The sequence below is a fragment of the Nicrophorus vespilloides genome, unplaced genomic scaffold (assembly GCF_001412225.1).
Source record: "Nicrophorus vespilloides isolate i.1.1-1 unplaced genomic scaffold, Nicve_v1.0, whole genome shotgun sequence".
Taxonomy (NCBI): Eukaryota; Metazoa; Arthropoda; class Insecta; order Coleoptera; family Silphidae; genus Nicrophorus; species Nicrophorus vespilloides.
In genome coordinates, this window is record NW_017098951.1 from 411,740 (window position 1) to 438,621 (window position 26,882).

Here is a 26,882-nt window from a genome sequence, read left to right on the forward strand (position 1 = left end):
ATATAATTATGATTGTAATTATTATTATTGTTGGGGTTGCGTATTTATGTAAATTACGAGGTGGTTGCATTTCATTCTTGAGTTTTTGATTACTTCAGGATTTTTTTCTATGTATTATACGAAAAGCATAGTTTTTATTGAATTTGTTATTATTCTTAAGTGATAAAAAAAATAATAATGATAAAAGAACAAGCAAAAATATATTGAATGAAAAGTGAACAAAATGACATGTTATATTAGCAGAATTATTGTTAAATAGTTTTTATTATGATGTATTTTTAATTCTAAGTTTCTTCCTTTAGAAAGAAAGTTTCTTATATTGTTTGGTGTGTGTAAAAGTATTGGGCCTATCGAAATGAAGTTAATTCTTCTGTTAAATTTTCTCCCATTTAACTGTTTTATTGTGTTCTGTTTCTCCGTTAAAATGCCATATTGTGTATAATTAATAAAGAGGAAAATCTAATGTGTATGAGTTTTTTTGTTTATTGAGTTAGCATTGTTGTTGGCCATGGATTGTATTATTATAATTATTATTATGATGATTGAAATTAAATAAAATAATGCTTGTACATATCACGTATAACCTAATTAATTATATTTACTACATATTTCAATAACATGATTTAAATGTTATTAGACATAGTTACTAATCATGGGTCGAACGAAATATATTAATAACTTATATGAGCAAATTTCAGTTATACTAAGGACTAAGGATTTCATACGAAATGAATATTTGTTTGAATATGATTTGTCTTATAAAATCAGATTCAATTTGCAAATATAAATCAAATCATTTCAAAATAATAAATAAAAAGGTGAATTTAGAAAATGCAGTAAGAACATCAAAATACATCATTAATAATGTGTAATGTATGGAAATTAAAAACTAGAATATAATTTATATAGTTAGGTAGTAGGTAGTTATATAGTTACGTAGGTAACTATATAAATTATATTCTAGTTTTTAATTTCCATTTTACTGCATTTTCTAAATTCATCTTTTTATTTATTATTTTGAAATGATTTATATTTGCAAATTGAATCTGATTTTATAAGACAAATCATATTCAAACAAATATTCATTTCGTATGAAATCCTTAGTCAGTTCAACTCATTTGAATTCGATTTGTATATTGGAAATCTCAGAATGTCTCGGTAAAACTTTGGTATTTTCCTTAAATAGAACGTTGATTCTCCTTTTGATATATCATATTTATTGGTTATACTCAACGTTTAAGAAACAATTTTTATTAATAGTTTCAAAACTATGTCTTTTCATCAACAGACAAACGTAATTTATAAAATCTCTGTTACCAAATTACCAAAAACAAATATTACTTAGTATTCAATATTGTCAATGGATTAAGGATAGTTGAGGTCCCAAGGCAAATTATTTTTCGGAGCTAATAATATTGCCTTTTGATAACCAACAAACAGCTGTGTGGAAAAGAAGTATTACGCATTTGCATAGTTCTTTGAACAGACGAGTATTGAGAGCACTAGATTTTATATAATTGACAATACACTTCTTGAAAAGCCTTTGGAAGAGTCTTGGTAGCTAGGGTAATCTTGCAGTGTAAACCCTTTGCTTGGGGTGCAACCTCTTTAACTTTTGACTGAAAGCCCAAGTTGGTATAGACTCTACACTAGTCGTCTTCATCTTTCATAACAGTTTTTAATGCTCTACAAATCAAAAACTCTTCTTTGATGTCATCCAAGTGAATACCATATATCTTAAGAAGTTGAAAGGAAAACACAGGAGATGCCTTTACTTCAGATAATATTTGTTTCATCACATCTTTAGACATGTCTCTCTCTGAATCGTGTTGTTAGTCAAGGATATATTTTAACCACACTCCCTTTTCCGAGAACTATCTTAACGGACTTTAATAAACAAGGTTTGATGCAATTATATGGAGTTTTTATTTTATACAACATCCAGAGTAATTTCATATGATGCCAAAACTACAGATTGGCTTAGTTGTTAAAACGTCAAAGTCTTAAATATAATTATGTATACAAATTATTTAAAATTAAATTAAATTTTGCTTAATTACAATTTGGTTTCTTTGAAATTTTAAAATTGAAATATAGTGAATCCGGACAGATCAAAGCCGCATTGAAAAAAATAATATTTCTTACTTTACATTTAAATTATAATACTTAGGAGTGAATTTTGTACCTGTGTTACCAGTAAGAAAGGTTTGCTTTAAGGGGGACAATAAAAAAGGTATATTACGTACAGCTTTTGCTGATAAATCCAATAGGAGATACGGCTGCAATGTATTCACACACAAAGAAATGGAATGAAAATAATTTCAGATATTTACTTTTATAAGAATTGCTCCATTTGCTCCAATTGTGATGAATTATTCATAAATATATTAAATTATATACATCTTTATGAAATATTGATTTGTATGAGTGTTGTGTATTTTTTCAAAATACATATATTTGAAATTACAAGTCATACGGGAAGAATAATGTACAATCTCTATGTCTATTATAAGCAGTATATATAAAGGAACATATAAAAGTCTCAGAATGAATGAATTAAAAATTTAATGTTTATCGAACAGCGTTTAGTGCGTTCAGAGCGATTTCCTGCAAATATAGGAAATAAATTACCATTAAGTTAATATGGGAAATGTTATGACATCTTACAAATATTTAGAAGCAATAATTAAAATGTCTTAAGATAAAATCAGGAAATACAAGAAAGGAAAGATAAAACAATATACGCTTTAGAAAACAGATTTGAACTTTTCGAAAATCATTCAATTTTCTATATAACTGCAATTAATAGTTTGACATCTAAATACATATTTAGAAATTATCAGATATAATAGAATATGACTCGAATCAAAATTTAAGCAAAATATATCTATTTTTTAATTATTTACGAATTCTAATGAAATCATCGGCTATAAATGTTGAAAAATGCTATGTAAGAAAATAAAATAAATAGAAAATAAAACTAGTAAAAAACAAATGAAATTAATTTGATTTTACTTCTTTTAAATTTTGATAAAAGAAACTTGTTAATATAATAGAAGCATTAAAGAGACATACCTTTTCTAAGAATTTATATAATAATACCAAAGATGTTCATTCTAAAATTTAAGAAAATCTATATTTATATGGATTGAAATAAAAAAATCATTATATAATTAGAATAATTATTATTTTACAACCTTTCATGCTTCTTAGATTTTTTTGGAACAATATTGGAATATACATAAATACAAGAATGAGTAAATTAAAGAAAATCCTTCTGTATTTTATGAAGTAAAAAAAATATATATTTTGAAAATATTATTATCTTCAGAGGTAAATGTAAGTTCTTTTGAGAATTGTTTTCAATTCTCATAAGTTTGTTTAATTCTTCTTCTGACATTATCAATTTTTATACAGCAGGTGTGGTCAACTTATTACTTTTTGAGATTGTCTTTTTATTTAAAAAGTGATCGAAATTAATGAAAAATTTAGTCATGTCCGAAATATTCAGATTTTCAACTGTTTGCGATCGATCAAAAATCTCTTCGCAATCTTTTCTTTTTTTCAAAATAATTCATTGTTTTCTGTCAATTTTATATAGTCTGATTAAAATTCCATAAATAAATTGTCATTTGCTCCGGTTAACATTTTAGTTAGATATAGGAAAACAAATAATAAATAATATATTATAATTCAACCTTGCTAAATGGGTAACTTACATTACTAATGTTTTAATTTAGTACAGCAATATCTCGTATAGTTCGGCTTCGATCAGTGCGGATTTACTATTAAAAATATCAAAAACAAACAAAATTATATTTGTGTACATAAACTATTTTTTATCCTTTTGTACAATCAAGTCTAATTTTCTGCAGTTTATTTCGGTATGTATTTAATACTTCGACTAGTTTGGTTTCAAATAGTCCGGGATATTGGAGGAATCTAATTGCTGTTTATTATTAACAAAACAACTTCTATATGAAATACTATAGTTTTTAATATGATTTTGACCCTTTTTAAATTAAATACATTTGTTCCAATCCCTAAAAATAGCCTAAATGCGGTTCTGATTGTGTTAAATATGGATCTATATCGAAATACCGACAACCAAAATCTCGACAATCAAATTCCCGACAAACATAAACTAATTTTATTACAGAATATTTCTTATCGTTAAGTTTTATAATGAATAAGTCAACGAAAACAAATACTATAATAATAAATATTTATTGTTATTAATAATTGCGCCCAGGAATTTATTTCAATTTATTTTTTATGTTATATTATATTGATACTGTCGAGATTATGACAATATCGGAATTATGGTTATCGAGATTTCGAATGTAGCCACCGGTTAAATATTATTTTCCCAGCCGAAAGACTGCGGTCAATACATAAATAATACAAATATATAAATAATATATTTAGATGATACAAATGCAATGGAATTTGTTGAATGTTGATGATTAATTAAATGATATAATGACAACTGATTAGGTATACTTATTACAAACTTTATAATAAAAATAAATCCACCAGTTTCATAGTTGTCACTTTGTTTATTTACATAATACACTTTAATGAAATAAACAGTTTTGCTTTCTGTTGAATCAGAGTTAAATAGAATGACATCATCACTCTGGTCAATGACATTTAAATATGTGCATCAAATATTTGTGCAGACCGGGATTCCCGCCAATTGCGGTGAGGCCAGGTGAGGATGGATCCTTTGCGGAAAAAACCCGTACTTTTTAAAGGACATCTTTTCATTTGTTTCTATTCGTTTAAGTGAAGGGAATCAATAAGTTCATCTGTTAATGGCAGATGGTTTTCATTGTGCTGCGGTAAATTATATTTATACACACAACCCAAGGTTGCAACTGGCAAACATCGAAGGAGGGGCATAACCAGGAAGGAGCTGGCGCATGTTAGATTCGTTCTCAGTTCGGCGTGAATGTGTGTGAGGTGAGGACCGTTACGGAGGTCTTGAACTTGAATGACCTAGGATTTTGGTTCAGTTTGTTGATATATATATATATAAAAAAGGAGTGAAACAGAGACTATCACAGGCTGTCATCGTTTGAGTGACCCGCAGGTGTACCAATTCCACCTTTACAGCTGGTTCAGGATTATGATATTCTTGCAGTATTTCGTGCATTTATTATTCAATTAAGAAATTATGGATTCCAGTAAAAAATATGACAATGTCAGTCCGGAAGTCTCTTCCGGTTTCCTGTCGAAATTATTATTTTGGTAAGCCTCATTAATTTCGGAAACTATTAATTTTATTTACATTGACACTTTAATTATTGTAAATCAATTGTTTAAACCTATCAACTCGAAAGTAACGAAACCTGTATCGCGGATAATATCTCCCTGGAACATGTCAACCAAACCAAACAAATAGCCATACTAGTCTAAATTGACTACATTTACTATATTACTTAAATGATTTTGCGATAATAAATCACATTCAATCAATTACATTGCGTACATTAGAAGATATTGAGACAAACAACATTGGTTATTCAACGCTTAGAAAATAAACCCATTGTAGTCGAGTTCTTGACTCATTGTAAATAAAAATAGATTTTGAAATATATGTAATTGAATAGAACTGAAAGCGAGTTTGATGATGTATAGTAAGTTAAGCAACAGTTGTTTACTTGTTAAGTAACTTATTCATATAACATGGATTTGACAACTTGTAACACTACCTGACAAATACATAATTTTATGAATACAATATTAATATGATCTACAATAGTGATGCTTAAAGTTTGGGTCGCGAAAAATACTTTGGAGGTCGCAGAAAAATTGATCACAGACGGGACGGTATGTTTTTCTACATATACGAGGACGCGGACCAAAAAGTTTGAGAAACACTGATTTACACTGAATGAACTATTTGGTACCTATAGTTTATAGCCACCTTTACAGTTAAACACTTTCTTACTTATAGAATACATAATGTACTTCCTTTTTTTAGAGAGATTATAGCTAACGGTCTTCTAGACTTTGAACAAAAAAATATTTCAAGGACATAAGGCCATTAACTTCATAAATTCTCTCACGAAATTTGGCATGTAACCCTAATGATTGCATGTTTTTCTAAACTTGTATATATCCGCCCTATCGCTGAAGGTTATTCGTTAATTTCAGTAGAAATCTGTTATATAACCTCAAGGTTGCGGTTCTTGTTAAAGGTTATGTAGAAGATTAAAACTATAATGTTTGGTCGGTATTTCTAGTATAAATCAAAATTACCAAGGAGCATTTATCTAATGTGATATGTAATATAAATAGTATTAAATCACATATTCACCCCGTATGACATATTAATCAGTAGTATGATTACTAAATAACGTGGAAAATAAAAAATAGTTCTTAGTTTTTAGATAATTTGAATCAGTGTTTTTATATTTTGTTCTATAGTAATAACCAATTACATTTATTCTAACTATATGATTAATTCAGTTTAACAATTATATTGTCATAATACTTGTTATCCTTCTTGTTACGATTTTTATTATTGGTATGTATTTCCGTTTTCATATAAAACGTAATTTAATTTGATTATAATTACTCGATTAAATTATCTGCTATCATTAGTGTTGATGAGATATCTACGAATAGTTTAATAAATATGGTAAAGTGATGGTATGAAGAATTTTCCATATCTAATATACTTCATATTGACATAATCGTACTATGCTAGTAAGTCGGATATGGTAAATATTTACTACATTTCCTATAGATTATTTCGGAAATGCTATTTTTTTGTTCTATTTATGTCATGTTTGTTTCTTTAAATAACTTGCTTTTCTAGACACATTTATTTTTACTATTTTTCTGAATTAAATGTGTCACCGTCCAAACAACGATTCTATGCATCACATAGCAAACATTTGCAAATAAACTCAGACTTCTAGAACTAAAGCTCAAAGTTTATATTTGATAAATCATATATTTTTCCAATGTTAAAATTGCTTACTATCAATACTAGTCACATGTCTTATAGTCAAATGTATTTTGTTTAAGCTGCGAAAATCCTATTATATTTGTAAACACACAATCAGTTATCACTTTAAACAAAATAACATTCACGAGAATTTGTAGATTTGAATGTATATTGAAACGAATCATTAATTTAATTGCAAATTATTGGAAACCTGTATATTCATAATTATATGTATTAATTATTTTTTGATAAAAAACTTACAAATCGGAAAAAATGTTTAATCATCGTTACGGGTTTAGTTTTAGGGAAAATATATATTGCCTGAGTTTTTATCTAATCTTTTATTTATATATAAAGACAATTTATTATTATATGGCAGATGCTACAAAGGTATGGCAATGTTTGCCAAAGAGCTATCGACTTTGGTGTTTCTGCACAAGTAATGTATATATCATTCTTAATTTCATTACAATATCACGTAAACAAATTATAACCATTGTTTAAAGAATAATCTACAAAATAACATTTTTCATTTTAATGGTTGTTATTGGATTAAAATTAAATATAGCACAAGTGTTGTAAGTAAATGATAAATATTATACGCATAAAAAATGTTCAATTGAATTCTGGGATAAGGTAGGATTAAGATGTTTAAGCTTTTCAATTACAGTTGCTGCAATATATATGTAATTATTTTAGAATGAAAAACACTAAAAGAAAAATAATTTGTAAATATTATTGGAAACAAAATTCTCTAAAATATAAGAAAAAATATGATAGATATTTATATTAAAGATACTCATTTCACTAATTACTTTAGTCATTATTAAAAATAAGTACGGCAATACCTTGCATAGTGGGGTTTTGATCAATTAGGATTCACTATAATACGGTTTGAAAAATTATTTACTTTTTATACAAATTATCTTTTTTATATATTGGCGGAAAGGCCAATTCAATATTATGATGATGCATGACAATACGCATTAAGAAATCCACCCCTTGCACATGCAAGTTACATAAGTACGGTGGAAACTCGCTTAACGAGCATAGGCACTTCCAGGATTTCAGTATTCCTTACTCGTAAAGCGAAACAACACAAAAAATATGTATAACGTTATTAACAGATAATTAATTATTCCAACCATTATTAAATTTTGAGGTGGGATTACGCCTGACTGCATTTTTTTTATAATGATGTTTTGACACAATACCTTTTTTGTTTTGCTCTAAATTATATTTGTCAAAGCTATAAACAAAGATTACAAAAAAATGAAGGTGCTTAATATATTCAGTCTAATGATAAAATACACATAATATGTCTGAACACAAGTTGTGAAAATAATGTAGTAGGAGCACTATCCGGGACTTCTCTTCTCGTGTTGCGAAACGTCGCTCGGTACACGAGTCATTTTTGTTACAATATGTTTTTCTCGTTAAGCGAAATGCTCGTTATGCGAGAATTGTATCCCAGGGATGGAATGTATTTGTTTATACAATAAGACGTATAGACTAAGGGACTTCGTGGATGTCTCTTATACATAGATTGTTTACCTACTGTATTGACAATAATAATGGATTGTACAATATAAGTACATTGTTGGATCTACGCATTTTTATTCATTCTTCGTTTATATTTAATATAGTTTTTGTGCAACATAAGACAACTATTCAAAACATGACGTAATTGTTCAGCTATAAATTATATGATAAAACCTATTAAATAGACCGATATGTGTAGTTCCTATTTAATGACGGTATTGTTCGAATGCTATTGTTCCTATAGTCAGGGTACAGAATTTATTGCAGGAAACATACTCACTTTATTAAACTAAAAAGCATTTCCTCATATACAATTTAGGGTCCGTTTCAAAAGCGAAATAATAATTATTGTCGTTCCATTTGAACAATCGTATTAGTGTATTATCAAGAAATAATAAAAGCTTCTGAAAGTTTTAATATATGTTTACAAAAATGTTTTGATGGATTTGTGTCATTGAATGAGGACGTAATATCGAACGGGTAAATGAAATAAGTAGACTCGTCCTTGTTGCATTATTATTATCGAATAATAATCAACGCCAGGTGACAAGTGGTTAGTTTTGAGGTTCAAAGAAAACATTATTTTCATGTTTATATTGATATTTTATTACGTAATGGATTTTTATCGTAAGGGCTAGGAAGCCAACACATTTCCTGTTTTAATATCATTTTTTTTTTGCAGTTCAAATAAAATTTGCCTAGGGCCCAACTTTCCTTTATACGCCACTGTCTGCAATATTGTTATGATTTTAAGATTGTTTTATTTACAAGCAATATATAAGAGATCATTAATTGGTTGACAAATTGATTGTCATCAATTTGTAGTTGCGTTATCTAAATATTTTTACTTTCTTCTTAGACAATTCGGAGATGCAAATAATGATTAGTCAGCAAGAAATGTTGCAACTAATGTTGTTATAATATAAATAGGTTTTATTATATGTATTATTATTTAGATAATAGTAATATTAGGCGGAAAGACCTCGATCGATAATTTTGAGCAATAAATATGTTAAATAAATAAATAGTAACATCAGAAGACATTCCAAACGGTTTAGTTATTTTTTTAGAATAATATAATCTGTAAAAATCTAATGAACATTAAACGCAAAATAATGCTGAAATGTTTCACTTTTATTACAATTTCATGATATTACATAATCACGTAAAGTTTAGTAGTGAAAATTGTATTAATGCATGAGAAAGAAAGCATTTCCAATTAGTGGAATTAAAGATTAATGCTTACTTTACGACAGCGCTCGAAGAAGATTGCATTTGCAAAAAGGTGATTATTTGTTTCCTTTAAAGCATTTCACGTGAAGATGTGATTAAAGGCGAGAAAGTCGAGACTGAATTAAGTTCATTTAAGATTTCCAATTTACGTGCATTGACATACTTTTCATCGCAGTACTTTTTAATATTAAACGAATAATGATTATTTTCATGAGTTTCATTTCACTTCATATACAGAAAATCGTTATCCTACATTACACATACCAATTGATTGCTCAAAAGTAACATTACATATATATATATTATTGTAGCAATCAGCATTATTGTTATAGAGAGCCATTATTCTTCATTTTTTATATTACCTCATCCAAACTATCCGCATGGCTTCGTTCTTTTGTAACGCGGCACTTTACTATTCGATCAATTCATTAATGTCCCTTGACACCTGTTCCCATTTTGTTAGCGAAAACCACTTCTTTCAGAGTGTTACATCCGACATGCATTTTTTTATTACTTTTTTTTTCTTTACTCTAATGTAGAATTTTCCAAACTTTTTATGCAACGTAAAGCCTGAAATTTTCACGGAACAATTTATTTATTTTGTACAATAGGTAATATAATACATAATCAATAAAATTTAAAAAAAATTACAATAAAAAAATCATTATTTATGTAGTAATTCCAGGTTTCCACGAAATAACTAAAAACTTTCCGCGGAACACAATGGTTTCTAAATTATAATTAGATCATGCAGAAAAATTACTATAATCTCATTTCTTGCAATTTATATTATATTCAACTACTATACGAACTACTGAACTAGATTAGTTTTAATTTAATTATTTTATAAGGTCGTTTAATTGAATTCGAATAATAATTAACTAACCTACCTAGTTACCTAATTTTTAATAAATTATGTGTTGTTTTTATTGAATTAACATCAAGAGTGCATTAAATAATTAATATTGTATTTAAGAAATCTTATAAATAGACAATCATTTATTTTGTTTATATATATATATTTACAATTTATTTATTTACTATCGATCGAAGTCTACTCTCAAATGTATATATATATTTTGTAATTTATTGTAGTTTACATTTGCTATTTCAATTAAACTTACTTGTAAATGCACTTAGCGTCTAATCCAGTGATTCTCAAAAGTGTACGTCGTTTAATATATTACTAGAAAAGTGAAAAATCTTTTTACAGATTTTTTTTGTCCTTCATCTTCTAACAATATTTATTTATATAAATGCTAATTTAAGTTATTATATTTGATTCTTTTCTATAGTCTGAATTCTGAACTTATGAATATTTAGTAAGTGAACATAAATAGATATTTGATTGCTATTTAGGATCTGTATGTTAATAAATACATTATATATAGCTAATTCAAGTAAGATATAAGAAAAGCACGATGTTCACATTAGAAATTTGAGATTTAATTATTCTCAAGTTAGATGTGATTATGCGTACAATTGTTAAACGATTTTCAAGTTTGTAATAAAGATATTCTAAATACTTATTCTACTTACAAAGTTAATTCTTATTAATACGGGGTGGGAGTTGTGATTGGTAGTAGGGCTTTGAATATATTGATAATTAAACATTCCCACGGGAATCGGCCTTGGTGGTTTTGTTTATTATAATACCGGGACAAATTTATATGCATTGTTTATATCAAAAAGATGATCGATTACGATTGTACGTGGAAATAGTGTTACGAAAAGGTCTTGAATTCGAAGCACTCAAAAAGGTATGGGATGGGATTGTTTACACTTGGTCCCCTTTGTTTATATTAAAGTGTATCGAACTGGGATCACGATAAAGGTTCCTTTATGCTGATGCATATCTTTATACAACAATAATTAACAAACAATAATAATTGTAATAATAAAGGTTGGACATAACATTATAGTAAAATAATGTAAAAATAATATGGAATAATTAATAATGTCTATAGTTAAAATAGTATAATTTAATATTCCAATAATTTTGGATCTTTTTAAACTAAAACTTCAAAATAAAATTGTCATTCTTGTAAATTATACTAATTTTTATGTTATGTTTTATAAAGCATAAATAATAATTATTTCTATTTTTGTATAATTGATTTGTTTATGTACATGGCATACACAGTTTAAAGTCATTAGTGTGGAAAAAAAAACTATATTGTTTTGTATTATTAACTCTTCGTAATCTAAACTAATGATCATGATAATTGATATGCAAAAATATGAGATTCTGTCCGTGTCATCATTTGATGATGAATTTCAGGCATTAAATAAGATTAAAGAGCATGTTTTCGTTTCGGCTACGAACGAATGGCGAGCGCTGAAATTGATTAGTTCTAATTGAAATGTGCACGCCATAGACTTGATCCATTACAAAACTTATTGGGTCAAAGGCGTACAAACACCAGCGATAATAATGTGAATTTATGTTACACGTTATGTAATAGAAATATTAACATTGATTGCTTGCTCTCTTGCTCTACCAGTTACGCAAGTTGATCTATGGAATTAATAACAATAAGTTTTAACACAGGAACAGAGTGTATAAGATAATTTCGTAGAAAAAAATGCAGATAGCAAATATGTTTTCTCCATTAACCTAAAAACCGCAAGATGAATTGGATTACGTTACGAATGTTTTCGTGTATTCTAATCGTTTATTGGATCAGCAGAGAGAAATGCAATCAATGGCGCACGTTGCGTGTCTAAATATTTACTTGCTTAATACAAATGTTTATAGTATTCGGATGAACTTATTCGCTTTTCTATATCCTTTGGAAACACGAAACCAACTGATATCATATAGTGTTTATTGTTAAACATTCAAAAAGATAACGCCGGAAATATGAACATCAATTTCGTATGAAGTCCTTCTAGATTTTGGAAGTGCGGAATTGGATCGATACTGATGTCAGCCCACATGGCGCCATGTATTGAAATAAATTGGAGATAGTGGCTCGTCTTCAATTGAAATGTATTAACTTGCTGACTTATTGATTATGTACGTCATAACTCTTATTAGACTAATCCGTGTTTTGATGTCAGATTATGTCATACATTTTAATCAGATTGTTTACATAATATAATGCAAACCAAAGATTAATTAATCTTTTGTTCAAGGGCATCTATCAGTTTGCAGATGAAACTTATCTGAAATATTTCATCCTTATTTACGGTATTTCTTGGACACAGGATATATATCATTATCGTCTAAGTACATTAAAGTTAATATATGGGTGTTTTAATGTTCTACTTTTCTTCTACCCCATATAACTTGGAGTAGAAGAAAAGTTTTATTAATCTTAATTAAAACATTGCATCATATACGAACCAAAATGAATCCTATATTATAACAGATATATTAAATCGCAGTGTAGGTTATACCTTTCTCACATAGTATTTAAAATTTGTTATCATAATATTAATTTTGTTACTATTGATTAAATAATAATATAAGGGCGGAAAGACCTCGGTCGTTAGCCCTTTGGCCAGCCTATCAATATATATATATATATATTTATTTTATTTTAGAATATACTTTTTTGGCTCATGTTTGGCCAATAAATTATTATTATTAATAATATAATTATTAAACTAGTTAAGGATAATGTTTGAGTATAAACGCATTTAGCTCAAGCTGAAAATAACTTGAGTGTACTATGTACTAAAAATATCTTGTTTTATGAATAACTTCCTCATATTCGTTATGTTTAAAATCCCTTATAAACCTTATCTCCCATAAGAAAAAATATAATATTATTATATAAAAATTGCATTTATTTAAGTTTATTATTAAATATTTTATTTCATATTATCTTTGCAGTTGGATTCTTCCATTTTTCAAAATTGGTCTCAAACGAAATTTAGAAGTGAAAGACCTTTTCAATACAACACGAGCAGATTTATCTGAACAATTAGGAAATATTTTAGAAAGGTGAGTGATCATTAACAAATTAATATTTAAAGAAAATTTTAATAAAAGTATATTTAGTTAATGTTTTGTTGAATACAGGATATATATCAGTTTTTTTTCTTAATTTTAGAAATTGGGATAATGAGCTGAAACGAGCCAAAGAAGACAAGAAGCGTCCATCGCTGATGCGAGCATTATCAAAAACTTTTATACGTCATTACGCCGTCTACGGTGTAATTATTTTTATAGAAAGTATTATACTTAAGTAAGTATATTACATTTGCGTGCATATACTCGTATTAACATTAACTTGGTTGAAGGTTAATCCATCCACTTGTATTAGCAGAATTGATCAAATATTTCGAACCCAACACAATTTATACCAATCTACATGGATGGCTCTTCGCAGCTGGTGTTGTGTTTATAAGTTTCTTGAACATCTTAATCATGCATCAAGCTGGATTAGGTTGTTATCGAATTGGAATGAGGTGCAGAATCGCCAGTTGCTCGATCATCTACAGAAAGGTATTTACTTTTATTTCCGTAGTGCGAGGTAATTCATTCAATAGTCTTAGCTTTTGAGGTTGAATAAAACTTCGTTGAGCCAGACTGCCGCCGGCCAAGTCATTAATCTGATGTCGAACGACGTGCAGCGATTCGAAATGGTCGCGATCTTCCTGCATTACATTTGGATCATGCCGATCCAAGCCGTCGTCGCCGGAATTATAATGTATAAAGGCGTCGGATATGCTGCGGTTATTGGTATTTTAAGTATAGCTCTACAGGCTATACCCCTTCAAGGTAAATAAAATATATCGATTTGCTGTAGTTATTGTATTTTAAATATTTTTCAGGATACCTTTCCAGGCTTCAGGGGAAATACAGATCGCAAATAGCCACTAGAACAGATCACAGGGTAAAATTAATGTCGGAAATCACAGCCGGCATTCAAGTAATTAAAATGTACGCGTGGGAAAAACCTTTTGAGAAAGTTGTTCAATTGGCGAGGAAGTAAGTATTCTTACATAATAATAATTTCATTTTCTTTTCAAATTTACTATTTATTAATTGTAATTTAATTAGATTGGAAATCGATGTAATAACAAAGAAGTCTTACATATTGGGATTTATGACGGCTTTAATGGTATTTACCGAACGCACGAGTTTGTACTTAATGGTTGTCATTTATGCTCTAACCGGGAACTCTTTAACGAGTGACCTGGTCTTCTCCAACGCACAATTCTTCAATACAATACAACTCTATATGGCGATTTTCTTCCCATTAGCTATTGCTACTTACTCCGAAGCCAAAGTATCGATAAAGCGCATAGAAGACTTCCTGTTGCTCGCAGAAAATCCAAGGCATTACGTAATTAGCGAAGTGTCTGTTGAGAAAGGCTGCATTAAAATTAGCAAAGGAAAGGCAAGCTGGATTCCGAATCCGATAATCGATACCTTAACTAATATCAATTTAGAAATCAAGCCGGGAACTCTGTGTGCTGTTGTCGGTTCGGTTGGTGCTGGTAAAAGTTCCTTATTGCAACTCTTGCTAAAAGAATTGCCATTATCTAGCGGAAAGCTAGATATTGCCGGAAACGTGTCTTATGCTTCTCAGGAACCTTGGTTGTTTGTTTCATCTGTGAAGAATAACATTTTGTTCGGACAACCTTTCACGAAAACCAAGTACAAGGAAATAGTGAAAGTATGTGCCTTAGAAACTGATTTCCAGCAGTTTCCCTACGGTGATAAAACTCTAGTCGGAGAACGAGGAGTTTCCTTGAGCGGCGGACAAAGGGCACGAATCAATTTAGCTAGAGCAGTTTACAGAGATGCGGATATATATTTATTCGATGATCCTCTATCTGCTGTTGATACGCATGTCGGCAAACACTTATTCGAGGAATGCATTGTTAAGTATCTGGAGAACAAGACCAGGCTTCTAGTCACACATCAATTGCAATTCCTCAAGAAAGCCGATCAAATTATAATTATCAATAACGTAATTATAAAATTGTTATAAAAAATATCGTCGCAGCTATTAATGTAATATATTATAGGGACAAATTACTAAGGTGGGAACATACGAAGAGTTGGCTGAAAATGAATTAGCTCACTTAGAACGTGAGTCGTCCACGGAAGAAACCAATGAAAATCCAAAAGAACGCAAAAGGTTGATGTCCATCACTTCGGAAGCGGTAAAATCCTATATATTATATAAAAACACAAATCTATTATATTTTCACATAGAGCACAGTTGAAGATGAGGAACACGAAGAACCACAAGAAACGCAGGAATTAATGGAGAAAGGCTCGATTCCCACGTCCACTTATTGGCAATACTTCAGAGCTGGTGCAAACGTTCTCGCTCTCTTTGTGTTAGCTTTTCTGATCATTATAGCTCAAATGTTTTGCAACTGGAGCGATTTATGGCTTCGATATTGGTAATAAATGTTCAGCAACTAAATTAATTGTATATAACACAACAATTAACAATTTCAGGACAACTGAAGAAGAAGTTTTGTGTGCTAAACAATATAATAGCAAAAACGACTCATCTATTTACACAACTACGGAATTTTACATGAACGAAACAGAAACTGAAATTAGTACAAATGCATTCCCTATAAATGATACAGTATATGAAGAAGGCAGTTGCGATTTCGGTAATTTCCCTAGGAAAAACTATATTTTGATATATTCGGTTTTAATATTGCTGACCGTTGTTTTAACAATTGTGCGTTCTTTGGCATTTTACAAAGTTTGTATGAACTCTTCGAAATCGTTGCACAACAACATGTTTGGCAATATCCTAGAAGCAACTATGAGGTTCTTTGATACAAATCCATCTGGTAAATTAAATTAATACTCTTTGTATTATAAATTTTAATTATATGTATTTCAGGAAGAATTTTGAATAGGTTTTCTAAGGATATTGGAGCAGTTGATGAGATACTTCCTAGATGCATGCTTGATTCCATCCAGATTTTCATGGTAATGTTTGGTATTTTAATCATGGTCTTCATCGTATCTCCCATTATGATATTACCAACAATCGTTTTGGCTGCTCTGTTCGTTGGAATTCGATATGTTTACATGTCGACGGCTCAAGATTTAAAACGTTTGGAGGGAATAAGTAAGCTATTCGCAAGTATTTGAATATTATTTTTAAATATTTTTTTATAGCTCGAGCACCAGTGTTTTCTCATGTATCAGCATCTCTATCCGGATTAACAACAATCAGGAGTTCTGGTGCACAATACATAATAACAAAAGAATTCGATGCTCTCCAAGACCAACACACCGCATCTTTCGTCATGATGATTGTTGCCAGTGAAACGTTTGGTTTCTACTTGGATTTAATAAGTGTACTTTTCGTCGGAATTGTTACATTCCAATTCTTCGCCTACGACGAATGTAAGTTTGTTGCAGGTAGTTTGTAGCTGTAATTAATCAAGCATATTTTTTTAGCTTCGGTCGTTGGTGGTGACGTGGGTTTGGTTTTATCGCAATCATTAATTTTAACTGGAATGCTTCAACACGGTATGAGGCAAACTACAGAAGTGGCCAACAACATGACAAGTGTAGAAAGGGTTTTGCAATATACCAAGTTGGATAAGGAAGGACCGTTCGAGTCTGTGAAGAAACCGCATCGCGATTGGCCTGAGAAGGGGGCGATTATTTTCAAGAATCTCTTTTTACAGTATGCTCCTAGTGAACCTCCAGTTTTAAAGAATTTGAACGTTGAAATTCTTCCTGGCGATAAAGTAATGCTGTTTTAGTTTTCCACAACATTAGATTTTTATTTAGGAATATCTTTCAGGTCGGCATTGTAGGACGAACTGGAGCTGGAAAATCCTCTTTGATTTCAGCAATTTTCCGTTTGGCGCCAATCGAAGGTTCAATTACAATAGACGAAGTTGATACAAAAGAAATCGGCCTAAACGATTTACGAAGCAATATTTCTATTATACCCCAAGAGCCAGTTTTATTCTCTACAACTGTCCGAAATAATTTGGATCCATTTGATAAATGCAACGATGATACGTTATGGAAGGCATTAGAGAATGTAAACCATAAAATCTATTTTTTTATAAAAAAAAATAATTTGATAAATTATAGGTCGAATTGAAAGACAATATTGATAAGTTAGAACAAGAGGTTAACGAGGGAGGATCGAATTTCAGTGCAGGTCAAAGACAATTAATGTGTTTGGCCAGAGCTATAATACGTAATAACAAGATAATAATAATGGATGAGGCGACCGCAAATGTTGATCAACAGTGAGAAACAATATTGATATTAGTCTTATATGTTTATAACAATCAATCATTAATTTTAGGACTGACGCCTTAATTCAAAAAACAATTCGCAAAAACTTCTTGAGTTGCACTGTATTGACCATAGCTCACAGGTTAAACACGATCATGGATTCGGATAAAGTACTTGTGATGGATGCAGGTCAAGCCGTTGAATTTGGACATCCGCACGAACTTTTACAGGATAGCAATGGTATTTTCCACGGTATGTTGAAACAAACTGGAAGATCAATGGAGCAAGAGCTCAAGAATATTGCAAGGGAAGCTTACGAATCAAAACAAATTTCTACAAAACCCAATGAACAAATTATAGCTGCCACTACAAATGCAACGGAAGAAGATAAAAAGGACGATAACTTACACAACAATGATTAAAACTTATTATCTACTTAAATGTTGTGATCTCATATTAATCAGCTAATGGCAGAAATTGAAACAAAGTGTGCTTACAAACCAGTGATACTTAATATTGAACAAAGTTGAGTTTAGAACAAGTCTTTAAAGTTTTGTTTTTGTTTTATTTATTTCTCATTTTGTAACAATTATAATACAAATTAAATATTTTAAATTAATTGAACATCACCTTTTTTCACCAAATTCGAAACACTGTTGTAGGAAATAATCATTTGAGATCCATTTTTGAAGTCCACCAAATCGCCATCCTCTTCATTCCCGTCATCAATTATAACGCCTTCGATTTCGGTTTTTGATTTCAAAAACACGAAACTATGCAGATTAGGTTTAATGTATTCCTTCTTCCAATCATCTGGAGGTAATCCAGGCCAAAATGATAGTACATTATCAAAATGTTGCTCCAGATCTGCAAACAAAAAACAATTGTTACTGTTGATAGTATATCAATAATTATTATCTTACTTTCTTTATATTCTTTAGCAAATTGCAATTCACCAGCACTTAAGTAAGATTCTTCATTTTTCTCTTCTCTGACTTCCTCTTGCTTTAATATTTCATAATTGAACATTTCAATTTTCTCTAATCGTATTCTTAAATAACTTGTGACTAAATACCTCAAACGATAAGTTTCCATTTGATGTAGACTCTTTTGGAAATCATTGCTCTCAAGATTTTCTAAATTCTCCTCCATGTAAGAAATTTGTCCTAGGAGACAGTCCACAATTTCTGTTTTATGGGGTAAAATCTCTGGTGAGAATTTCTCATTGAGCCAAGCACTCTCCATTAATTCTATTACCTGAGAAGCTGTTAGGGCTTCAGTATCACTAGTATTGATATCATCTAATCCGAAGTCTTGTGTTGTAGGAGCTGCAACTTCTTCAGTGATATTCAGATCAGAATCATCAAATTGCTCCCCCATACTATCGTCCATGATATTATATGCAAATGGTAACAACAACGACTGACAACAACAATAAATGGATATTTAAATTAATTTGTTTTTATTTAGATCTGAGGTTAGATTTACTTCGGATTATAAAATTTATTGCCGCCAAATATTTTTTCGATGGTAGAGACATCTATAATTTGTTGGTTAGTATAATTAGTTTTTTTTATCAAATATATAATTTATCGTCCATATTTTCTAAGTAGCTTAATAATATTTAGTAATATATTTTTCAAAAGTATATATCTTATATAATTCTGTATATAATACTTTCAGAAAGAAGCAATAGGTGGAGCTGCAGTAACTAAAACCAGTCTAAGCATCTACGTTTTATATTAAGCATAATTTACCATTAGTCTTACAATCTAGAATGAGAAGTATCTTATTAGCTTGATCAGCAGAAATTAATGATTCATTGTAATTATAATACAATCTATAGTAATATAAATTCGACAATTGCACTTGAATATGGACAGATTATCTGGTTTTAGTAGAACAAAGCACAAATTTAAACTTTTAAAATTGTGGTATTTATTGAAAACTTTTCTATATATAATATACTGAAATGGAAAAACTTCTTAAATGTTGCTATCTAAATTCAAATCTAAGTTGGAACATGTAAAACAATATAAGAATGACATAATTCTAAGATGATTTCATTACAATGAAATGAAGCATTTTACAAAGTATAGAAATATGAGGGTATTAGGTTCTGTCAATATTTGCATTTTTTGCAACCGGACTAATTGATGACTTTAAAACCGCATACAGTAGAACTTTGGATTGCGATTAAGTTGGTAATTTTGCAAGATTCATGAATATTCATTTTAACTTGCTAATCGAGCAAGGTCTTGTAATACGTGTATTATTTAGAATTTATTTTTATACATTACTATAGTGAATCCGCACTATGGGATTTATTGCTTTACGTTACTTCTCGTATATTTTATATGTATATGATGTTATATTCTAATGGCGATGTAGATTTCATAAAAGGTAGTCGTATCATATATATCAAGTACTCAATGCTAATTATACTAAACAATACAATCATTCAAATTCATTCAATTCATAGTATCTACCTATTGATTAGGAAAGTAGCTAAATTGAACTATTTGAAGAAAAAGTGAGAATTACCCAATCAGAGTTCTTCAATTATGCTGCATCACACACATAACATTTGAAGTCTAGAATGTGATTGATATATTATCGTATATACCGTATTAGCCCGAATACAACGCGACCCCGAATTTAAGGCGACTCCGAAATTTTCATAAAGATATTTAGAAAAAAAATAATACGCATAAAAGAATTTCCTTGTTTATATTACATTCCATTAGTTAAACCCAGAATTTAGCGCGAGTCTATTTTTTAACGGAAAATAAATGGTCGAAAAATATCGCGTTATATTCGGGCTAATACGGTATATTATATTCGTCACGTAGCGATTGTTGATGTGACAAATATAATAAAAATATGACTTCCATTTTTGATGACGTTTAAATGACAAATATAGAAGGGTAAAAAGAAGACGCAAAGATGCGGATGAGCAGGGGACGCTACAATGTTAGCCCGGAAGTGAACGCAAACGTGTTTTCCGCTATGTTCTTTTGGTATCAAAATTCAATTAGTTTACCCGGTATTTCATTTACATTTTTAGGTGGGTGTTTAAATTATTGAAATTAGGTAAAAATAAGATGCTCGAAGAGGCTGACTTGTACAACACAGCAGCTGCGGATCTAGCTGACCCCCTTGGACAGACTTTGGATGAGTATTGGAAAATTGAAGTAGCAAAAGCGAGGAGACGCCGTAAAAAACCTTCACTTCTTAAAGCGTTATACAAAACATTTGTTGCTGCTTACATGGGATACGGTTTAATGCTCTTTATTCAATGCATTATATTCAAGTTAACCGATCAATTAAAATGTACGATATTTTTTAATTAAAATTATAAATTTTAGGATGCTGCAGCCAATAATAATGTTCAGATTGATACACTATTTCATGTATCCTAGCGAGAGCGGAATCAAATTCGGTATAATGAAAGCAGCAATATTCGTGGTCGTGGCATTTTTGAATGTATTGATGTACCATCACACTCTCTTGGGTTGTCATAAAATAGGAACCAGATGTAAAATTGCTTGTTCCTCGTTGATTTACAAGAAAGTAAGGTTTTAAAAATGATGTCACTTACTTTGTTTTTTCATTCGATAATATTTTAGTTTCTGAAACTGAGTCTGGTGACCATACACAATAAACAATTGCAGAATGAAGTTACTACTTTGTTGAACAAACAGACTAGAATGCTGGAAAAAGTACCCGTATTTCTGCATTTCGTGTGGATTACGCCGCTGCAAATAATGATTATACTGTATTTCATGTATTGCTTGGGTGGATTTTTCTCAACTATTGGATGTGCCTTCATTTTCATCTTTATTTTGTTAGTCAGAGGTAAGATTTCTATCTATATTCTACATTTAAGTTTTTTAAATTATTCAATATTAAAATATTAAGTGTAATTAGGAGATATTAGTTAGATATTTCTTCTTTTTTTTAAGTCGATTCTTTTTTATTATAAATATATTAAATATACTTGAAGAGTTTTTTTTATAATAGAATACATGTGGGCCAAATAAAATAAGGGCAATACACAAGGATATTAAACGCAATTATTTTGCTGTTGAAAATAAAGCTATACATGCGAAGGACGTGAGACTACAATAATTGCAAAACATATATGATGTGTTTATATAACAATGCTTATTTCAGTTTCGCATGCAAACATTTTGTGGCGAAGGAGTTCATAGGTTTACCATAGATTTAATTAATAATATTACAAAAAAAAACATAGCTTAGTCAAATATTTATATTAAATTAATTATAAACTACGTATTTACATCAATTGGTTTTAATAATTTTGAAATTATTTAGAAGGTACATTTAATAAAAAGCTGAATACAATAATAAAAATAACATTAACTGCTGTAAAGGGAAATATAAAAATATTTAGCAAATTTTATTATATTTTAGCGCCATTAATAAAATATCAAGATAAATACAAGAATAAAATTGAAGACTTATCAGATATACGTTATAATAATATAATGGAAATAATGAAGAACATTTCAACAGTTAAAATGTACGCATGTGAGAAACTTATGGTCGATATATTTAACCAGAACAGGAAGTCAGCTAAGTTTACTTTAGTTTATATTAACTATTAAATTATATATTTTTTATCGCAGATTGGAGCAACATTATGTAAGGTCATTTTCGTACGTAATGGGATTCACGACGATTTTAATTAACTTCTCAGCGCGATTAGGAATCTTCGTCACTGTCAGCAGCTATGAACTGTCGAAAACCCTATTTTCCACACAGCTTCTTTACACAATCATTCAATTTCTGAACTTGATCGAACTGCAAATGGCTGTATTGCTACCCATGGGAATCAAAAGCTACATGGATTTGATCAAAGCTACGAAGAAAATCAAAGAATTCTTGCTGCTGCCGGAAATAGATGCTGCGATGAGATCTAAACCGCGCGAAGATGCCGGCCATGTGAATATGATAGATATCACAGCAACGTGGATAATGATACCTCGGCTTTACACCCTGGTCAATCTAAATCTGGATTTATTCGCCGGGAACATTTACGCTCTTACCGGGCCTCCGTCGTCTGGGAAAAGCAGTTTCCTTAACATTATTTTAAACGAAGTACCTGTTTTGCGAGGTACTTGCACTACTATGGGAAGGTTATCATATGCAGCACAAAAACCCTGGATCTTCAACTCATCCGTGCGGCACAACATTATTCTAGATAGAAAATTCGACAGGAACAGATACAATTTCGTTGTGAAAGTTTGTCAATTGGCTAACGATTTCAGAGATTGGCGTTATTCAGACAACTCGATAATCGGAGAACACATCGCGCTCGATTTGAATCAACGAGCTAAGATAAATATAGCCAGAGCGGTTTACAGATCTGCGGACATTTATCTGTTTGACGAATGCTTCGATGATTTGGAAGTGGATACAGCGGAGAAGGTGTTCAAATACTGCTTGAAGAAATACTTGAAACGCAACAAGACTGTGATTCTAGTGACCAATATCTTGGAATTACTGGAGCAATCAGACCAAATGCTTTTAATAAAAAATGTGAATATTATTTTTATGACATCATTGAAATACTAAATAACTTTATATGTTTTAGGCTAGTGTGACTATGACTGCTTTTGATGATATTCCCAAGACGGAGATTGCTAAGTACAGATGGATCAGGACGGGGTACGACGGGAGAAAAGTTTTGCGTGAGATTTCGCTGAGTCGCATAGTGAGTCTTCATTTGTTAAGTGTTTATTTTTCAATAGTTATTTGATTTTGCTGTAGAAACCAATAGGCGATTCCAGGGAATTCGATCATGCAAAAGTGAAAAAGCTACTGATACAAAAGTACCTGAAACATTATTCGAAAAAGCCCGCTCAAGTTTTATTCCTGTTTACCCTATTTGTTACACAATGTGTAGTTAACGCAGGCGACTTTTGGTTGATGCTTTGGTTCGATACTTTTTATTGTAATTATAGTAAAGAATATTTTTATATAATATTTTTAGGGCGAGTTCTGAGGAACAGTGTTATATGAAAGCGTCAGACGTTAACGAAACTAAGGATATAAAAATATTTGATTTTCCTTTGAACAAATTACTGAGACGCGATGTGGAGATTGCAAAAAAATACGAAAACAAGACTTTCCACGATCAATGCAATTACATTTTGCCGAACGAAACGTTCTTCATATACTATATAGCATTAGTTGGGGCCACTTTCTTTATGGTTGTATATTATGTGATTTTATTCTGTGAACTTCGGTCGAGAGGAAGCAAAATTTATAAGGATACCTTCAATAATATACTACATGCTACTATGGATTACTACTATACGAACACAATTGGTAGCTGACAAATTTTATACTCGTATTTTAATATATTCTCGTTTTTCAGTTAAGATTATCAGAAAACTGATGAGAGACATAAGGGCGGTTGATATGACATTACCCAATCGCCTGTTGGATGTGCTCACTATAAATTCAACGTGCTTGGGTTTTCTGATTGTCATAAGCGTTTTTGTTCCTGCATCTATTCCGATCTGCATCATAATACTATTCGGATTGTACAAATTACATAAGATCTTCAAACCGACGACCGATGGAATTGTTAGTTTAGATGGCGAAAGTAGGTTCATATTGAATAAAATGTTTGGTTCAAAAATCGATTATGCATGTTCAAGCTCGGAATAAAATCACCGATCACGTTCAAGATACTGTCTCTGCTCTCGTAACCATTCGATGCCATAATGCACAGGGTATGGCTATTAGAGAATTTCATGATCTGTACGATGTCAATACTTCAGCTTCGAGCACTATTGTTGTCCTGTGGAGGATGTACGGTTGTTATATTGACTTGTTTTACACTTTCCTGATGGCCTTTGTTATCTTTCAATACTTTGTGGTTCCAGATTTTATACGTAAGTAATTTTTATTTTATTGTTTAAGTTTCTGTTTTAATAATGAAAACATTATCTATTCGTATCAAAAATATTATAAGGAAATATAGAAAATTATTCTTATGAAAATTATGCAAGGTAATACGTACATAACTCTGAATGATATTTTATTTTTAATAATGAACAAAATCTACTTCATTAAAAATAATGATTGTGTTAATTAGATATTATTCAAATTTGATTCTTACTTCGGACTGCTAGCATTAATGTGATTAAAAAATGTTACAGCTTATTTGACAACCTCTATTGTTGGGCTTTTGATCACTAACTGCTTTTACTTGATCGGCTTTGTTCAATACGGAATGAAGCAAATGAACAAAATCAGTCACAATTTGTACAGCGTTCAACATCTCATAAATTTGGAAGATATTGATAAGGAGCCACAGGGTCAAACCATTGTTCCCGATAAAACATGGCCGGTGGATGGGAATATTCAATTTAGTGATGTCACCATGATTTTAGAATATTTGGAGCCAATATACTCTATAGAAATGAACATTCCTACAGGAAACAAGATTGGTATCATGGGCGATACTCTATCTGGAAAAAGGTCTCTGATACCAGCGCTCTACAGGATTTTCGATTACGATGGTCTCATAACACTCTCCGATGTGGACATAAAGAGCGTGAACCTACACGATTTAAGATTAAAAATTTCAATAATGCCATCGGATCCGGTGGTATTCCCAACTAGTGTAAGGAATAATTTGGATATACATGGTAATGTTAGTACAGACAGCATCTTGCAGGCTCTGAAACTGGTATATATTTGTTTGTAATTTGTCTGTAAACATTAACTTATTTCCTGCATCTGCATGATTTAGGTACACGGGGAATTGCACAACGTGCTTGTTAAATTGGACCGGCAAATACAAAACGAAAATTTCACAATGGAGCACAGACACATCATTAGTCTATTGCGAGTGGTGTTGCAGAAAAATAAAATCCTAATAGTAGAAGAATGTGAAACGAGGCTGGAAAAAGAGTAAGCTCTGAATGAAACAATGACTGACTTACCAAAACAAGACATTTTCAGAACGGAGTACTTCATCCAGCAAGTAATCAATGAGAAGTTCATGAAAAATACTGTGATTCAAATCACAAACAATTTAAGCAATATAATTAAATATGATTTAATATTCTACATGGCAAAAGGAAGGATCGTTGAGAGCGGAAGTGCGGTAGAACTGTTGAATCAGAAAAGTGAAAACATCAAGAAGTACTTCGACAGGATGTATCCGGAAGAACAAGAGCGCTACCGGACAGAATTGCAAATCAGTGTCTAAAAATGGACGACATCTAGACTCTAATACGTGTAATTCGTTTCTAATATACTTTAATTATACTTTTATAAACCATACGAGACGAAATATTTATTTTCATCATCTTTTTTTTTGTATGCAAATGATTCAATAGATGATCACTAAGCGGAAGACAACTTTTACTTTTTTTTTCAGATGAAGATTCGAACCGCCGTAACACTGTTTATTTATTACATTAAACAACTTTCTTTGCTTATTAGCAATCTATTAATAATAATTCATGCACTTTGGATGTTTGCCCAAACAAATAATTGTCATTCTTGAACTTTGGACCGTGTCTCGTACGTTCCAGTGATGATTCATTAGAATATTGTTAACTAATTCTGTCACTAAATGCAATTCATAAATTATTTATAAATTTTTCTCTGATATAATCTTGAGAAATCCGCAAAATATTAAATGTAGTGAAACGCATTCTTTCTGTAATTTATTATATGCTGTATGTTTTTTATATTGGAAATAAATCTAACATCTCCAAAAACTCTCTAATGCATAAAAAGGTTACTGACCACATATACACAGAGTAGAAGCTAGAAATATTCAAATATTGCAATGTTTACAGTTATTTTTAGACATCTGATATTCTCCAGAATTGTACAGGGGTTTTCTTTAAATAAAGAAAATAATTTAAAATATCTTTAAGTAGACTGATTTTT

At 30.3% G+C, this 26,882-nt stretch overlaps 3 protein-coding genes across 3 annotated transcripts; 2 read left to right on the top strand and 1 right to left on the bottom strand.

Moving 5' to 3' along the window:
- The first annotated feature begins 4,906 nt into the window (after positions 1-4,906).
- Positions 4,907-18,452, top strand: LOC108563675 (probable multidrug resistance-associated protein lethal(2)03659). Its single transcript, XM_017922416.1, has 16 exons — positions 4,907-5,253; positions 13,578-13,688; positions 13,798-13,932; positions 13,988-14,192; positions 14,243-14,468; positions 14,522-14,678; positions 14,751-15,666; positions 15,725-15,862; positions 15,915-16,108; positions 16,167-16,516; positions 16,570-16,800; positions 16,851-17,081; positions 17,136-17,431; positions 17,488-17,733; positions 17,787-17,947; positions 18,007-18,452. Exons 1-16 carry the CDS (start codon positions 5,180-5,182, stop codon positions 18,356-18,358), a joined length of 4,023 nt encoding a protein of 1,340 aa, XP_017777905.1. The 5' UTR covers positions 4,907-5,179; the 3' UTR covers positions 18,359-18,452.
- Positions 18,453-18,492: 40 nt separating this feature from the next.
- LOC108563676 (DNA replication complex GINS protein SLD5) lies at positions 18,493-19,442 on the bottom strand. The gene is made up of 2 exons (XM_017922417.1): positions 18,860-19,442; positions 18,493-18,803 (listed from the first exon to the last, which is right to left on the bottom strand). The coding sequence occupies exons 1-2, from the start codon at positions 19,326-19,328 to the stop codon at positions 18,547-18,549; spliced, it is 726 nt and encodes a 241-aa protein (XP_017777906.1). The 5' UTR covers positions 19,329-19,442; the 3' UTR covers positions 18,493-18,546.
- A 1,440-nt stretch (positions 19,443-20,882) lies between these two features.
- LOC108563650 (probable multidrug resistance-associated protein lethal(2)03659) lies at positions 20,883-26,192 on the top strand. Its single transcript, XM_017922389.1, has 13 exons — positions 20,883-20,982; positions 21,030-21,249; positions 21,305-21,509; positions 21,566-21,714; positions 22,589-23,501; positions 23,557-23,676; positions 23,733-23,899; positions 23,956-24,293; positions 24,343-24,573; positions 24,629-24,865; positions 25,133-25,665; positions 25,729-25,889; positions 25,941-26,192. The coding sequence occupies exons 1-13, from the start codon at positions 20,883-20,885 to the stop codon at positions 26,188-26,190; spliced, it is 3,624 nt and encodes a 1,207-aa protein (XP_017777878.1). The 3' UTR covers positions 26,191-26,192.
- Positions 26,193-26,882: the final 690 nt, after the last annotated feature.